At 45.9% G+C, this 15113-nt stretch overlaps 1 protein-coding gene across 1 annotated transcript; it reads left to right on the plus strand.

The window, feature by feature from the left end:
• The first annotated feature begins 5098 nt into the window (after positions 1-5098).
• Positions 5099-8422, plus strand: LOC140392298 (interferon-induced protein with tetratricopeptide repeats 5-like). Its single transcript, XM_072477614.1, has 2 exons — positions 5099-5232; positions 6962-8422. The coding sequence occupies exons 1-2, from the start codon at positions 5099-5101 to the stop codon at positions 8418-8420; spliced, it is 1593 nt and encodes a 530-aa protein (XP_072333715.1). The 3' UTR covers positions 8421-8422.
• The last annotated feature ends 6691 nt before the right edge of the window (positions 8423-15113 follow it).

Raw genomic sequence — 15113 nt, forward strand, 5'->3', positions numbered from 1 at the left:
TAGTCTTTGCCTCAAACATTACCCGCTTCCCCACGAGTATGGCCACCCCCCTGTTTTTTGCATCTAGCCCCGAATGAAACACCTGCCCCACCCATCCTTTGCGAAGTCTAACCTGGTCTATCAGCTTCAGATGCGTCTCCTGAAGCATAACCACATTTGCCTTAAGTTTCTTTAGGTGTGCGAGTACCCGTGCCCTCTTAATCGGCCTGTTCAGCCCTCTCACATTCCACGTGATCAACCGGGTTGGGGGGCTCTTTACCCCCCCCCCCCTTGACGACTAGCCATTTCCTTTTTCAATCCAGCTCCTCACCAGTATCCCCCCCAGGCAGCGCCCCCCCGCCCCGACCCCCCCCTCCCATACCAGCTCCCCCTTCTCCCCAGCAGCAGCAACCCAGTTAACCCCACCCCGCTTGATCCCAAGCTAGCGAAATTGCACCCCCCATGTTGCTCCCAGAAGTCAGCAAACTCTGGCCGACCTCGGCTTCCTCCCGTGACCTCGGCTCACACTGTACGAGGCCCCCTCCTTCCTGCTTCCCTGTTCCCGCCATGATTACCATAGCGCGGGAACAAAGCCCGTGCTTCTCTTTTGGCCCCGCCCCCAATGGCCGACGCCCTCAGCTCCTCATCCTCCCTCCCTCCCTCCCCCACGACATGAGGAAGAGAGAGAAGTTACAGGTTCGCAGGTTTAACAACTTGGGAAGTCCTCTCTTCCCCCTTTTCCCCCCTTCATCCCACAAATTCACCCCCCCACTTTTGTCCCAAACGTTCTTTTTCTGGCCCGCTCACTCCAGCTTCTCCTCGACAATAAATGTCCACGCCTCGTCTGCCGTTTCGAAATAGTGGTGTTTCCCTAGATGTGTGACCCAGTCTTGCCGGTTGCAGCATTCCGAATTTGACCTTCTTTTTATGAAGCACCGCCTTGGCCCGATTAAAGCTCGCCCTCCTTCTCGCCACCTCCGCACTCCAATCTTGATATACGCGGATCACTGCATTCTCCCACCTACTGCTCCGAGTTTTCTTTGCCCATCTGAGGACCATCTCTCTGTCCTTATATCGGAGAAATCTCACCACTATTGCTCGAGGAATTTCTTCAGCCCTCGGTCTTCGCGCCATAACCCGATAGGCTCCCTCCACCTCCAGCAGACCCGTCGGGGCCTCCGATCCCATTAACGAGTGCAGCATCGTGCTCACATATGCCCCGACGTCCGCCCCTTCTGCACCTTCGGGAAGACCAAGAATCCTTAGGTTCTTCCTCCTCGCATTATTCTCCAGCACCTCCAGCCTTTCCACACACCTTTTGTGTTGTGCCTCGTGGATCTCCGTTTTCACCACCAGGCCCTGTATGGCGTCCTCATTCTCAGCAGCCTTTGCCTTCACGACCCGAAGCTCCTGTTCCTGGGTCTTTTGCTCCTCCTTTAGCCCCTCAATCGCTTGTAATATCGGGGCCAACAGCTCCTTCTTCATCTCCTTTTTGAGTTCATCTACGCAACGCCGCGGGAACTCTTGTTGGTCAGGGCCCCATATTGAACTGCCTCCTTCCGACGCCATCTTGCTTTGTGCCTGCCTTCCTGGCCGCTGCTCTAGAGGATCCACCGCAATCCGGCTACTTTCCTCTCTTTTTTCCATCCGTGTCCAGGGGGGATTCCCTTCTGGATTACCGCACAGTGTTATTTGCCGTTAAAACTTAGCTGGTCATCGCCGCACCCGGAAGTCTCAGTCCTGCAGCATCTTGATCCTGTGCCGTCAATTTCTCCTTCACGTGGTCGACCACCGCCCTGATCGAGTCCACCGCCCGGGACAGGTCCTCAGCACGCTCCTTGCGATGCTGAGTGAACTTCTCATTCAAGAAGTCCACCAGCTGGTCCGTCGACCACTGAGCTGGCGAGGTCTGCATGCTTCCCTTCCATTTCCTCTTTCAGAGTCAGATCCTCGGTTCCAGCCAACTTTTGATTTCTCCCCTTTTGGCTCTTCTTTGAACGCAGCTCCATAAACTAGGGGTCACTTCCTTCCCCTCTCACTATTCCACCCTTATTCTAAATAATTCCTGCGAAAATCCAGCTTAAAAGCCCTAAAAAGATCACCAAGAGCGGGAGCTGCCGAATGTGCGAACGTTCACTCCATGGTCGACACCGGAAGTCTCCAATAACACCTTCTTAATGCATGGGGTTTTCCCCTCCCACATAAACCCCGAAATATAAGCGTTAACCGTCTTAAAAAATGACTTTGGGATGGAGAGTGGGAGGTTCTGAAACACAAATAAGAGCCTTGGCAGCACCGTCAATTTCACTGTCTGTACCCGCCCCGCCAGGGACAGTGACATCACATCCCACCACTTAAAATCTCCCTTCAACTGCTCCATGAACCGAGCCAGATTCAGCTAATGCAGCTGCGCCATCCCTGCGCCACCTGGATGCCCAAGTACCTGAACCTCATCCTCACCACCTTGAACAGCAAGTCTCCTAACCTCCCCAATGCCCTCACTGGCAGAAGCCCCAGGCCTCCACCGAATGTCTTATAAAATACCACCGGAATCCCATCCAGGCCCGGGGCCTTCCCTGCCTGCTTTAACCTCATACTCTCCATCACCACCAGTCCAATGGGGGCCCAAGCCCCTCCACCAGTACCTCCTCCACCTTGGGGAATTCTAACCCATCCAGGAACCGCTGCATTTCCTCACCCCCAGCCGGGGTTCCGATTCATAGAACCTCCTGTAAAACTCCTCGGACACCCCATTCACCCCCTTCAGACCCAGTGCCACTTTTCCCCTCCCATTCTTCACCCTTCCAAACACCTTCACCATCTCCTGTTTCCTAAGTTGGTGGGCCAGCATCCTACTAACCATCTCCCTGTACTCATACACTGCCCTCTGGTCCTCCGCTGCTACCCTTCTGCCTTCCCCGTGGACACCAGCCCGAATTCCATGTGGAGCTTCTGCCTTCATTCAACAACCCTCCCTCCGGGGTCCCCGAATACTCCTTTCCACCCACAGAATCCCGTCCGCCAGCCATGCCATCTCTGCTCATTCACCATCTCCCTGTGTGCCCAGATCGAAATGAACTCCCCCCAACCACTGCCTGGAGCGCCTCCCATGGTATGGCGGCCAACACCTCCCCGTTGTCATTCACTTCCACATACCCCCGGAGGCGAGCCCTCACCCGCTCACACACCTCCTCATCCGCTAGTAACCCACATCCAGCCTCTACTGTGGGCGCTGTGTCACGCGATCCCTCAGGCCCACCTTCAGATGCCCACCCTCATCATTCCTTTTCTTGCTGCGCCACAGCAGTCACACCTTTGTCAGCAGCACCCCTCCCCCCCCAAACAAAACAACAACCCCATCCCCCTCCTCTACGCTAATCACCTTGCCATCCCCCACTGCGCTCCAGTCGCCATCCCCCACTGCCCACCAGCCAGCCTGGCAACCCCAAGCAAGGGTCTGAGCCTCCTACCCTCCACTGACTCCACTCCTACCGCTGCTCGAACATCTTTATGTAGCAAACAACAAAGAAACCGAAAAACGGGTGCACTCACCCTTGATGCTCCCCAAACATCCCACCACCAAACCCAACACAACATCCCAATGGACAAAAGTTCTCCAACAACCATCAAAAGAGAGGACAAGAAAAACAAACACATCTCACGCCTCCTCCAAAGTTCAGTGTCCTCCTCCTACTGCCAGTCCATTGTCCCCCAGAAATTCCATCTGGTGCTCCAAAATAATGTTCTCGGTTGTTAAAGGTCACCCAGAGGTGGGCCGGGTACAGCATCCCAACTTCACCCTCTTCTTAAAGAGGGCAGCTTAAACCTGGCCCTCCTCTTTGCCAGGCCGGCACCCAAGTCCCGCAGCATGTTCCCTTCCAGGTGCACCTCCTCAACTGCCTCGCCCATCTCAATATCTTTTCCTTATCCAAGAACCGATGGAGACACACCACGTACCGCCCTGAGCTGCATGTTCCTCATCAGCGCTCTGTGGGCTTGGTCGACCTCCAAGGACTATCAAAGGCCCCCTCCTCCATCAACGTCTCCAGCACCTTCGCTACATATGTGTTGCCGTCTGCTCCCTGACTACCTTCAGGCATCCCCACGATGCCTGGAGTGGTTCTCCAGGTCCTCCACCTTCTCCTTCAACTGCTTCTGAGTCTCCTGCATCACATCTATCTTGGCTACCAACGAGGCAAGCTGCTCCCCGTGCTCCCCCACCATCTCCTCCACTTTCCAAATAGCCTGGCCTGGGACTCCACCCTCTGTTCCATGCGGTGAATTCCCACTATTAGTGGTTCCACCGCCTTGGCTAACTTTCCCCAGTCACTCCTGCACCTTTGTTCATCAAAACATCCATTCTATAGAAAAGGTTCGGAAAAAACACCTCTATGGAAGCTGCCAAATGTGCGAACACTCACTCCATGGCCGTCACCGGAAATACACCGTGCTGTGATGTTACACAGACCCTGGAAGGGTGGAACATGGTGGGTGGGTGACAGGGATGAAAAGGAGCAGGGGAGGGAAAGGGAGAGGGATAGGGAAGGGAGAAAGTGCAGAGAGAGGGAGGGGGAAGTATGGAGGAAGGGAAGGAAGGGGAGGGATGGGAAGGGAGGTGAGGGAGAGGCGAGAGGGATTGGAAGGAGGGAGGTGGGGTGGGAAGATGGACGAGGCCATGCCCTCTGAGAAGCGGGCGAGGATGAGGGCATCCCTGGCCCTCCGGGCTGACTGGACCCTCACTTCTGCCACCTGCCCTCCATCCTCCAGATGGTCCTGCGGGTCAATCCTGTGCTCATTCTCCAGCCCATCCTGGTCCAGAGCCTCAACACCCTCCTCCTCAGAGGTGGCCACATATTCCTCCTCCTCCACCTCCAGCACGTCACCCCACTGCTGTGCCAGGTTGTGAAGGCCACAGCTGACTATCACAAAGTAGGCGATGTTCTGGGAGGCATACTGCAGTGAACCATCAGAGCTGTCGAGGCACCGGAACCGCATTTTGAGGAGTACAATGCACCTCTCAATGACAGCCCGGGCGACCTCACGGACCACCGCCCGGGATCATTTGACAGATTCTCAGCAGGTACCCCTTATCCCCCAAGAGCCAACCAGCCACCCTAGAATGGTCCTCGAAGAAGCCGGTGATGTGCGACAGCCCCAGGGAGTAGCTGACATGCACATTCCCTGGGAAGCGTGCGTACATGTGGTGGTCGCGCATGAGCTGGACGTACAGGGAGTGAAACCCTTTCTGTTGATGTAGGGCACTCCCTGATGGCACATTGCGCACAAGGCAACATGTGTGCCATTCCTTACCCCTTGGATCTGGGCATGGCAGCAATGGTGGAGAATCCTGCTGCCCGGGCATCTTGGTGGGCCCGGTCCATGTCAAAGATTATATGGTTAGCTGTTCATGAAAACATGGTATCCATAACCTGTATAATATCCAGGTTTGTCCTGACAAGTCACAAGAGACATTTGTGTTGCACAACTGCCAGTCAATGACCAAATCCAACAAGAGAGAATCTAACCATAAAACCAGAAGATGTAGGAACAGAGGAAGACCATTCAGCCCATCGAACCGACTCCACCATTTAATAAGGTCATGTCTGATCTGATCATCCTCAACTTCACTTTCCAGCTTTATGGCCTTAACCCTTGATTCCCTCACCTATTAAACATCTGTCGATCTAAGCCTTGAACATACTTGACATTCAAACGCATTACCATTGCTAATCCCCAATTGTCATAATTCGAGGAGTTATCATTGACCAGAAACTGAATTGGTCAAGCCGTGTAACTAATGTGTTAAATAGCAGGTCAGAGGCGAAGAATCTGGCAGCAGGTAACTTCCCAAAACCTGTCCACCATCTTCAAGCACAATTCAGGAGTGTGATGGAATGATCTCAACTTGCCTGGATGAGTGCAGCCCCAGAAACACTCAAGAAGTTCAACGACATCCAGGGCAAAGCAGCTCGCTGATAAGCACCCCATCCACAAATATTCACTCCCTCCACCATCAATACATAGGTGCAACCTGTGCACCATATACAAGATTCACCAAGGTTCCTTAAGCAGCACCTTCCCAACCCATGCATGCTAGATACCTAAGAGGACAAGGGCAGCAGGCATTTGGGGGCAAGAATTTCCTCTCCAAGCTACTCACCATCCTGACTTGGAAACATATCACGGTTCTTTCACTGTCGCTGGGGAAACAACCTGGAACTCTCTCCCTAACAGCACTGTGGGTGTACCTACACCACATGGCCTGGAGCATTTCAAGAAAGCAACTCACCACCACCTTCTCATGGGCAATTAGGAATGGGCAATAAATGCTGACCTAGCCAGCGACATCCCACAAAAAAATACATTTGAAAAAGATTGATAATGCTTCTGCTCAGACAATTAGGAGTGGAGGAGGTTGTGGTTTTACGACATAGGGACTAACTGCCCAGCAGCAAATACAACAGCCAGTATCAAGGTATAAAATGTAAAAAGAGCTCAAGATTTGTAGTCCACACAACATTTCCTTTTCCAGGGTTGTGTTTAGAGATTATGGGCGGGGAATTTCTGTCTGCTGACCCCAAAATCGGAAAAGGCGATTGGGCGGAGAATCGGACTAGAGACTGAAATCGTGGCGAGTGCTAATATGCGACTGCAGCTTGTCAGCCCCTTGAGTGCCAATCCCAGTCTCCTGTGAATCCAACACTATTTTTCATTGGAATCAGTCGTGTTCTGTGTGGCGCCGGTGCTAGCCTGTCAACTGTGGTGGAATTGGTCCAGTAGTGGCGCCAATTTTGCTATCGCAGAAGTCCACCGGCGCTGTCCCGGCATCAGCACTTAGTCTCTGAAACGGAGAATCCCGCCCCATCTCTTTGTGGACAGATTCATTGAGGCTGGAAGTCAGGAGCAGTCTTTAGAAACCAAATGGAGGGAATGTGTTTTAGTGGATCTGAGATGGATGTTGATGATGTTTTTTCTCTTGCAGTAATGCACAGGATGATTTGTTGAACGTGAAGCTTAATTGGCTTCAATGTCACTTCACGTGGGCTCCACAGAGAGAAAACATTGACCTGGACGATATGAAACAAAGATTACAAGATTCAATAGATCTTGGTGTGAAATATCAAGCCATGTCTTACAACCAACTCGCTTTTGTAAACTGTCTGCAAGGAAATTGTGTGGAGGCGATTCAAAACTTAAAGGAAACTGAAAAGATTCTGAGAGAGAATCATGAAGATGAATTTGATAAAAGAAGCATCATCACCTATGGAAACTATGCCTGGGTATATTATCACATGGGACAACTGACAGAGGCTCAGTCCTACCTCGACAAACTGGAGAGGATCTGTAAACAATTTCCTGAAGCCTCTCGGTACACAGCAATGATACCTGAAGTGTACGGGGAGAAGGGTTGGTCATTGTTGAGTGGTCCTGGTCAATATTATGAAGATGCAATGGAATGTTTTAAAAGAGCTCTGGAGGAAGATCCAGGTAACACAGACTGGAATAATGGATATGCGACTGTTCTGTTTCGTTTGGAATGGCTTTCTGGTACCCCAGAGAGTCAAGGGCCCAGTGAATCAATGAAGCAGTTTAGACGTGTGCTGGAGCTTGATCCAGATCACACTGTAGCCATGGTGCTGCTGGCTCTTAAACTACAGCAATTCAATCAAAGTGAGGAAGCGCTTGAATTAATTAAAGAAACGTTGCAGAAGTCCCCTGATCTTCCATATGTGCTTCGTTATGCAGCAAAATTTTACAGAACAGAAGGAGATGTGGAAAAAGCTGTGGAGCTGTTGAAGAAAGGATTAGAAATTACCCCACACTCTACCTTCTTACACCATCAAATAGGTCAGTGTTACAGAACCAAATTGTATAAACTGATTAATTCTCACAATGCTGCTCTTCAACAAAAAGGTGAATTGATTGAAGTCTGCAAATATCATTTTCAAAAGGCTTTTGAAAAGAGACCGCTGACATCCATCAAGCCACATCTGGATTTTGCAGGAATCTGTTCATTAAATGAAGAACATCACAAAGCGAAGGAGATCTACAACCATCTCCTGACATTGGAAGGTATACGTCCAGAGAATAAGCAGGCAATATGTTTACAGGCTGGGTTATTTGAACTAAATCACAAGAACTCAGAATCAAATGCCATCAACCATTTTCTGGAAGGAATCAAAGTCAATTATGATTCAATAGAACAGAAAAGATGTCGAGAAAACCTGGAGATGATAGCAGCACGAAGACTTCGCAGGAATCCTAGAGAAAGCAAAGCCCTTGGTGTTTTTGGATTCCTGCACCAGCTGGATGGTGAGAGATGTGAAGCTCTTCAATACTTTGAAAAGGCCTTGGAGTTCGATCCTGACAATGAAAAATATCTAAGTGCTCTTTGTGAATTACGCCTTTCCATCAAGACCGACAGTGACATTCCCAACTAAAACTAAACACATTTTGAAAAGTGTATTAATTACCCTGATCTATAAACAGGTTTAGTCGGCTACATTTTATTTATACTCTATTTTCACTTTTTTCAAATGAGCACTTTATTCATGTGTGTTTAATTTTCAAATAATAATCTTATCGTAATTATTTTAATTCCCTGTGCATCATTCAGGTACATTAACCATATTGGTAAACTAGCCAAATGGCATTTATTTCCATATCCTTAGAGTGTTTACTGAGTGTGAAAAGGAACAAAAGTATAACTTGGATTTGGACAAAGCCACAATAATTATTTGTGAATTGTACAAACTTGTTTAAAACAATAAGAAAATTAACATGGGTCTGATTTTAACTCCAGCTGGGTTTTGGGTGAATGCTGAGAGCATTTGGAAACTCACTGGTTTCTGCAGATTCTGGCTCTGGGTTCAGGACAGAGTTGGCAGCACAGTCGGTGCCCGATGGTGTCACCAGAACCCAGTCCCTGTATGTTAATGAGGTCCCCGCACACTTTGGGTGAGAAGTTTAAACCCAGTTTCACCAAGTGGGGAGATTTAAAATCACCTCCATCAAATTCGAATGTAACCTAGATAACATGGGAGATAGCTGTAAACTGATGCCCAAATATATTTGGAAAGTATATTTTGTTTGGATCTTCAATTGTTTCATGATTTTAATAGTAAAACATAACAGCTGTTACAATAACCTTCAGTGTACACTGAGTGTGTAGCTTATGGTATTTTTCTGATAATGATGGTTGTCATGTGAGAGTACCTTTAAGACACAGATGTTTAAGGAATGGACCTTTAAGAAAACAGTGATGTCAGAGAGTGGATCGAGTTGAGGTCAGGTCAGCCATTTTGCAGTTTAGTTTTGCAGGTTTTGTTTGAAAAGCAGCTTGTGTGTGTCTGTGTTTTGCAGTGAACTGGATCTCTGCCATGAAAGACTATCTCTGGAGTATTTGGGTGATTTAAAGTAAAGCCTTTAACCTGATGTGATTTTGTTTAAAGGTGTTAAGTCTCTTGGAAGTTTGAAGGTACATTTTAAGGAATTATTTACTGTTGCAATATTTTCTGCGTTATCTTTGAAGTAAGGGGTGTTAAGAGATCCAATCTTTATTTAAGATGTTACATGGAGTTTGAAAGGCTCAAACAGAGTAATTTTGATAGGTGGATAAGGGCTTTGAAAATAGACCAAACATATGAAGCTCTCAGAGAAATTATACTTTTGGAAGAGTTTAAAAATTCAATTCCTGATGTAGTGAGAACTCATGCGGAAGAACAGAGGATCAAAACTGCAAGATTAGCAGCGGAAATGGCAGATGATTATGAATTAAAGGTGGTGATATGTGGAATTCAGGGTGAGAGGAGTAGCGTTCCATTATATAAGGTAAGGTTGGAAAGTCCAGTGAAGAGTGGTGAAGTGGTAGTAGGAGTAATAGAGAAACTATCTTGTCCAGGAATACAGTTTATCTTGGGTAATGATACAGCTGGATCACAGGTGGGAGTGATGCCTACTGTGGTTGATAAGCCAGTGGAAAATCAGACAACTGAAGGGTGGAGGACGAATATCCAGGGATTTTTCAGGATTGTGTAGTAACAAGGTCGCAAAGTCACAGGTTAAGACAAGGGGAGAAATCAAAGAGTGAAGATGAAGTTGAAGTGCAATTATCAGAAACGATTTTTGATCAGATGGTTGATAAAGAACAAGAACAGGTGGAGGATGAGGCGGATATTTTTAGTTCAGGAAAATTGGCGGTGTTACAACAGAAAGATGTAGAAATAAAATGGATATATCAGAAAGCATATATGGAAGAGGAATCTGAGTGTATACCAGAGTGTTATTACCGTAAAAATGATGTCTTGATGAGAAAATGGAGATCTGTACATATGCAGGCGGATGAAAAGTGGGCAGAAGTTCATCAAGTAGTATTGCCGGTAGGGTATAGAAAGGAGGTGTTGCGAGTTGCACATGAGGTACCAGTGGGAGGTCGTTTGGGAATAAGGAAAACTCAAGCTAAAATCCAAAAACATTTTTATTGGCCTGGACTACAAAAAGATGTAGTTAAATTTTGTCAATCATGTCACACGTGTCTAGTTATAGGGAAACCTCAAGCAGTGATAAAACCAGTGCCCTTAATACCCATTCCAGCATTTGAGGAACCTTTTACAAGGGTCCTAATCGATTGTGTCGGGCCGCTTCCTAAAACAAAAAGTGGGAATCAATATCTTTTGACTGTAATGGATGGGTCTACTAGGTTTCCAGAGGCCATTCCAGTACCTAATATTACAGCTAAAAGGATTGTCGAGGAGTTACTTAAATTCTTTACTAGATATGGACTACCCACAGAAATTCAATCGGATCAAGGAACAAATTTTACTTCAGTTATTCAAAGAAGTTATGGATAGCTTAGGAATTAAATAATTTAAATCAACTGCATATCATTCAGAATCGCAGGGAGCGTTAGAAAGGTGGCATCAGACATTAAAGACAATGTTGAGGGCGTATTGTCAAGATTATCCAGAGGATTGGGATAAAGGAATTCCATTCGTATTGTTTGCAATTAGGGATGCACTGAATGAGTCTACCAAATTTAGTCCTTTTGAACTAATTTTTGGTCATGAGGTAAGAGGACCACTTAAATTGATTAAGGAAAAATTGGTGGGTGAGAAATCGGAAATTACACTATTGGATTAAGTGTCAAATTTTAGGGAATGATTAAATAGAGCAGGTGAATTGGCTAGACAACATTTGAAAGTTGCACAAAATCTGATGAAACGGGGAACGGATAAGAAATCCAAAGTTCGTAGTTTTGCCAGTGGGGATAAAGTTTTAGTGTTGTTACCAGTGGTAGGGGAGCCTTTAAAAGCTAGGTTTTATGGACCATATCAGATTGAAAGGAAATTAAGTGAGGTGAATTATGTGGTAAAAGCACCAGATAGAAGGAAGACTCACCGAGTGTGTCATGTGAATATGCTTAAAAGGTACTTTGAAAGGGAAGGAGAGAAAAAGGAGGTTTTAATGATTCTAACTCAAAGTGACAAACCAAATCCAGATGACTGTGAATTTGACATACCTCAAATTAAATTGAAAAATGAGGATGTTCTTAAAAATTGGGATGAATTGTTAAGTTACCTTCCAGAGGAAAAACAAACTGACCTGAAAGAGTTATTGATATCACATGGGCAAGTTTGTAGAGATAAATTGGGAAGTACTAAAATGGCTATACATGATGTAGATGTGGGAAATGCTGTTCCTATCAAACAACATCCATATAGACTTAATCCTTTAAAATTGGCACAGGTTAACATAGAGATTGAGAGTATGCTTAAAAATAGCATAATTGAAGTGGGTTGCAGCCAATGGAGCTCATCCATAGTGATGGTACCTAAACCAGACGGTACCCAACGGTTGTGTGTGGACTATAGAAAGGTGAATGCAGTTACAAGAACGGACTCTTATCCTATCCCACGTTTGGAGGATTGCATTGAGAAAGTGGGACAATCCACTTTTATTTCCAAATTGGATTTACTGAAAGGTTCCTGGCAAGTACTTTTATCTGAAAGGGCAAAGGAGATTTCAGCTTTTGTGACTCCAGATGGTATATACCAGTTCAAAGTTATGCCATTTGGCATGAAAAACGCCCCAGCAACATTTCAACGGTTAACTAATACAGTTGTTTCAGGATTACCCAATTGTGCGGTATATATCGACGACCTGGTAGTTTTCAGCCAGACATGGAAAGAACATTTAAAACATCTGAGGGAGCTATTCGATCGACTTCAGGAGGCGGGTGTGGTGATAAACCTAGCCAAAAGTGAATTTGGAAAAGCCCAAGTCACTTTCCTTGGACATACCATCGGACAGGGTCGACTGGTCCCACGGGATGTGAAAACGAATGTTATTGGGGAGTTCCCGATACCCTCGATACAACGGGAAATAATGCGATTTCTTGGTATGAGTGGATTTTACCGGAAATTTGTGCCAGGTTTTAGCAGCGTGGTTGCTCCACTGACGGACTTGCTCAAGAAGCGTAACGAATTCCAGTGGACAGCGGAGTGTCAATAGGCATTTGACAACCTGAAGGTGGTGTTAACCACTGCTCCTGTGTTAGTCATCCCAGATTATACCAAACCCTTCAAAGTGGCTGTTGATGCAAGTGATGTGGACGAAGGTGCGGTGTTTCTACAAGACGACGATGAAGGGCTAGAGCGGCCTGTTGGTTATTTTTCAAAGAAATTGAATTCTCACCAGAAAAAGTATTCGACGATTGAGAAGGAGACTTTGAGTTTGGTGCTGGCTTTGCAACATTTTCACATTTATGTGATCAGCAATCCATCTGACACCATTATATATTCTGATCATAATCCTTTGATGTTTTTGGAGCAATTCCGGAATAACAATGCAAGGCTGTTTCGCTGGAGTTTGTTGTTACAGCCATTTCATTTAAAAATAGTACATGTAGCAGGACGGGAAAATGTGGTAGCCGATGCTTTGTCACGAATGTGATCAATTGAGACGGATTTCGGTTGGAGGAAGACGAACAAAGAAAAATGGACTATATTATTATCCCTGTTTGAGTGTGTTGTTTTCTTTAAATGAAAATGTATATTTACTGTGTGCATTTCTTAGTGGATAGTGCAAAAGTGAAAAATGAAACCATCTTGAAGTTGATGGGTTTTTTTTTCTTGGGGGGAGGTGTCATGTGAGAGTACCTTTAAGACATGGATGTTTAAGCAATGTACCTTTAAGAAAACAGTGATGTCAGAGAGTGGGTGGAGCTGAGGTCAGGTCAGCCATTTTGCAGTTTAGTTTTGCAGGTTTTGTTTGAAAAGCAGCTTGTGTGTGTCTGTGTTTTGTAGTGAGCTGGTACTCTGCCATGAAAGACTATCTCTGGAGCATATGGGTGATTTAAAGTAAAGCCTTTAACCTGATGTGATTTTGTTTGAAGGTGTTAAGTCTCTTGGAAGTTTGAAGGAACATTTTAAGGAATTATTTACTGTTGCAATATTTTCTGAGTTATCTTTGAAGTAAGGGGTGTTAAGAGATCCAATGTTTATTTAAGATGTTAAGTTGAGTTCATGGAATAAACAGTGTTTTGTGTTTAAAAACCCACGTGTCCATAATTGTAATCCCACACCTAGGGAAAAAGCCATGTGCTAGGAAAAGCAACAAATCCATTAAAGGGATTGATGAGTTGGTTGAAGTCCATGATACATTTTGGGGTTCTGAAAATGCATCCCCCATAACATGGTGCAATAACAATATCCAATCTAGTGACAGAGGGTATAATAAATCCACTCTGCCACCCTATCTTTCACTTGCTGCATCTTCACAGAAACGTTCCCCATTGGGTGAAAGACTTTCCATCTGTGACAGCGGAGTAAGGGCCAACAATCACTGCAGACTCTTCAGATAAATCAACAGCTCGATTCTGTTGCTAATTTTCAAGACAGAGATTTCAGTTGTAACTGTATGATCCAAGATTGAAAGTTAAAATATGCAATAAATTAAACTGTGGCTAAGATTTTGTTTGTGATATTGATTTGTATGATTGAGGGCGGTCAATGAGATGCAGAATATTATCGTGATAAACTCTGCAAGATCATTTCTGCCAGTCACCAATGTTTACGACCATTAGCGATCATATTGATGAATGACATTTCATGGATTTTATTCTGTCAACCTTGGCATAAGCTACAGCCTATTTTATGGAGACTGGCACCATCTCGGCTAAATGAAGGCACTGCAGAGGAAGGAAAGCTAAGAGGTTTTAAGAAGCTTTAAAACAATTAATATGTTCTCAACAAAATTTACACCTGTCGATGACATTTGTCTCCCGGAATCATGTTAACATTGGAAAGTTACTCTCCCAATTAGAATGGTTTCCAGTTTCCAATCCCCACTTTTGGTAATTTTGGGGGGACAAAGTAAAGGCTTCCTGATTCCGACCAGTGGCAAATTTCCTTCTGCTGTTTAAGAATGATGGCTGGGGCCTAATTCCAAGCTTTCCAATGAAATTCCCAGGCATTTCAATTTTGAACAGGGTCTTTAAAACGTGCAGTCTGGTTCAGGTTTTTCTGGGACTGAAGTCTTTCATCAGTATAATGAATTTAGGGACTCTCACTGAAGCCTCATAATGTATCCTTGGCTGAGAACCCAACGTCAATTTGAGTGCTAAAACGCATGAGCCACAGACAAATGTTATGGGCGAAGGTTTAGAGAACCCAAAGTGTATCATGGAGTTCACCTGACACAACTTTGAATAGACTGTGGTTATGGGAAACACACGGGTCTACTTTGCAGACGTGGTGCTTCAGAGAGCTAAAGGACTTTTAAATTAAAACAATGTTTATTTATGAAACAAGTTAACATTTTATAAACCCACAGTAAACATCTCAACAACTATCAACACCAAAGACTTCCGGGTGCGGCGATGACCAGCTGAGTCGCACGTTTCGGCAGCTTCCGGTGAAACGGACTTTTGGGCTCTTGATAGGAGCCCCAACGGCAATTTTGACGGCTAAAAACACTGTGCGGTAAACCAGAAGGGAATCCCCCCTGGATACGGATGAAAAAAGGAGGAGAAAGTGGCCGGATTGCAGTGGATCCTTTAGAACAGCGGCAAGGAAGGCAAGCAAAAACCAAGATGGCATCGGAAGGTGGCAGTTTAACATGGGGCCCTGAACAAC

The sequence above is a fragment of the Scyliorhinus torazame genome, chromosome 16 (genome assembly GCF_047496885.1).
Source record: "Scyliorhinus torazame isolate Kashiwa2021f chromosome 16, sScyTor2.1, whole genome shotgun sequence".
NCBI lineage: Eukaryota > Metazoa > Chordata > Chondrichthyes > Carcharhiniformes > Scyliorhinidae > Scyliorhinus > Scyliorhinus torazame.

Excerpts from the sequence above, each read along its gene's own strand:
- LOC140392298 (XM_072477614.1), top strand. The coding sequence starts at position 5,099 with ATGGTCCTCGAAGAAGCCGGTGATGTGCGACAGCCCCAGGGAGTAGCT. Across the intron at positions 5,233-6,961 it reads GTGAAACCCTTTCTGTTGAT|TAATGCACAGGATGATTTGT; the intron begins GTAGGGCACTCC and ends TTTCTCTTGCAG.